Below are 2,039 nucleotides of genomic sequence, written 5' to 3'. Positions count from 1 at the left end.
ATTTTCTTTTTTCAAATTACTAATCCCAATTTAATGAATATTTATTGTACTCTTTTTTAGGTGTGGGATAATAAATTTTAATTAAAACTCATAAAATAGATATTCATAACTCCACAATGCATTTGCATTACTTGAAGCTTTGTCCATCTCCCAAAGAGTAAAAGCAAAATAAACAAATTCTACTTACATTCAAAGCTCAAACTAATATAATATATGTTACGTAGAAGCAACAACTCACCCCTTCAATTCCATCTATAAAATTCCATGCACTTCCCAAAAACATCAAACACAAACCCTAAAAACAACAAATCCCCACAAAAGCCTAAAAAATACTCTTCAAGAAAATGGCAAAATCTAGCTCTACCTTGAAGGATAAAACCTTAAATGGCCTAGGCAATCTCATAAGACTCCTCCCAACAGGAACAGTGTTCATATACCAATTCCTAAACCCTATTCTCACAAACAATGGCCATTGTACTATCATCAACAAGTACCTATCAGGCATCCTCATTGCCCTTTGTGGCTTTTCTTGTGGATTTTCTTGCTTCACTGATAGTTACACCGATAACGATGGCTCCACCCGTTATGGCATAGCCACAATGAAGGGGCTTTGGCCAACATCTTCATCCGTGGACACAAGTTCTTACAAAATTAGCGTAGGTGACTTTGTGCATGCATTTTTTACCATGGTTGTTTTTGGTGTTGTGACTATTTTGGACCGGAATACGGTGGATTGCTTCTTTCCAGTGTTCGAATCGACGCAAAAAATGTTGATTATGGTGTTGCCACCGGCTGTGGCTGCAATTTCTAGTGTTGTGTTTATGGTGTTTCCTAATAAACGTCATGGTATAGGGTACCCTCCAACCAGCCAAGATAACTAAAAAGGAGTTATCTTGAGTTAAAACATATTTTATACTAATGATTTAATTGAGTTGTGTTTTGAGATTATTTTTTTTTTGTTTTCACCCAAGTGAATTATTCTTTAATTCGATGGAATAAGGTGTGTATTATGTATATGATGTAAATTACAAGAAATGAATATTACAAGATTTGAGATTTTAAATTTATTAATACTTTGTTGGTTAAACAATGAGCTTGTGATCTTGGAAGTGTTTGAATTCTTAGTTGTTTTTGTTTTAATGTTTAAACATGCTATCTAGCAAACATCATACTATGTTTATGCCTTTTGGAATTGTTACAATCGTAGTTTTGGTTTATTTTTCCCTCTGCAATTTTGATGGTTTTTTTTTTCTTGAGTAACTTTGATGATAAAAAAAAAAAAAACTAATGGTATGATGTTCTAACAGTAATAAATCAAACAAGACCTTGATGAGCGAAATTATATTATTGTTACGTGATTGAACTTCTATGGAATTAAAAAGAAACTAGAATTTTGTCACTAAAATAAATATTCTGTCTGTTTCATATTACTTGATCCATGTTGACCAGTTGAAACGTTATTAAGAGAACTTTAATTAATTAGAGACGTATTTTATTTAAACAACCTTTCTAATGACACATTGAAACTCTAAATTTGACTACTACTGCTACTCTATATAGTTATTTTTATTAATATGTACAAGGTACAACTCAATAAAACAATTAGTACATGATCTTCCTTCTTCCATACAACTTTTCAATATCATATTCTTATAGTTATATTGATACAAACTTAAAATTTTAATAGTACGTATTTGTATAAAACATATATAGGCATATTTCGACAAATTGTCACAAATGAACTTTAGCATTGCTCAGGTAATAGATTCAATTCCGTTTGGTAAAATTTAGCATGAAAACCAAAATCCGCAGCTTCCCAATAATTATTCTTTCATAATTAATATTTTCCGTTCACTTTTACTTGTCATGTTTTAAATGAAGTAACATTAAGTTTCAATTTGAAAGGGACATTTAAAAGAAAAAAAAAGAAAAGGAAGTGGATATGGAGATACCTGGAAGCAAGAGGAAGTTATTGCTTTGCTTCCCCGTAATTAAAGCGACATATATAATCATAAATAGCATCATTAGATACATACATT

At 31.0% G+C, this 2,039-nt stretch overlaps 1 protein-coding gene across 1 annotated transcript; it reads left to right on the top strand.

Annotated features, from left to right (window-relative positions):
- The first annotated feature begins 300 nt into the window (after positions 1-300).
- LOC129884933 (protein DMP2-like) lies at positions 301-1,099 on the top strand. The gene has a single exon (XM_055959199.1). The coding sequence runs from the start codon at positions 345-347 to the stop codon at positions 879-881; it is 537 nt and encodes a 178-aa protein (XP_055815174.1). The 5' UTR covers positions 301-344; the 3' UTR covers positions 882-1,099.
- The last annotated feature ends 940 nt before the right edge of the window (positions 1,100-2,039 follow it).

Source organism: Solanum dulcamara, chromosome 4 (genome assembly GCF_947179165.1).
Source record: "Solanum dulcamara chromosome 4, daSolDulc1.2, whole genome shotgun sequence".
Classification (NCBI taxonomy): Eukaryota; Viridiplantae; Streptophyta; class Magnoliopsida; order Solanales; family Solanaceae; genus Solanum; species Solanum dulcamara.
The sequence above is the reverse complement of the archived record's forward strand: the minus strand, read 5'-3'. Positions and strand labels throughout refer to the sequence as shown.

What these genes read in the sequence shown, in the direction of transcription:
- LOC129884933 (XM_055959199.1), top strand. Translation starts at nt 345, where the DNA reads ATGGCAAAATCTAGCTCTACCTTGAAGGATAAAACCTTAAATGGCCTA.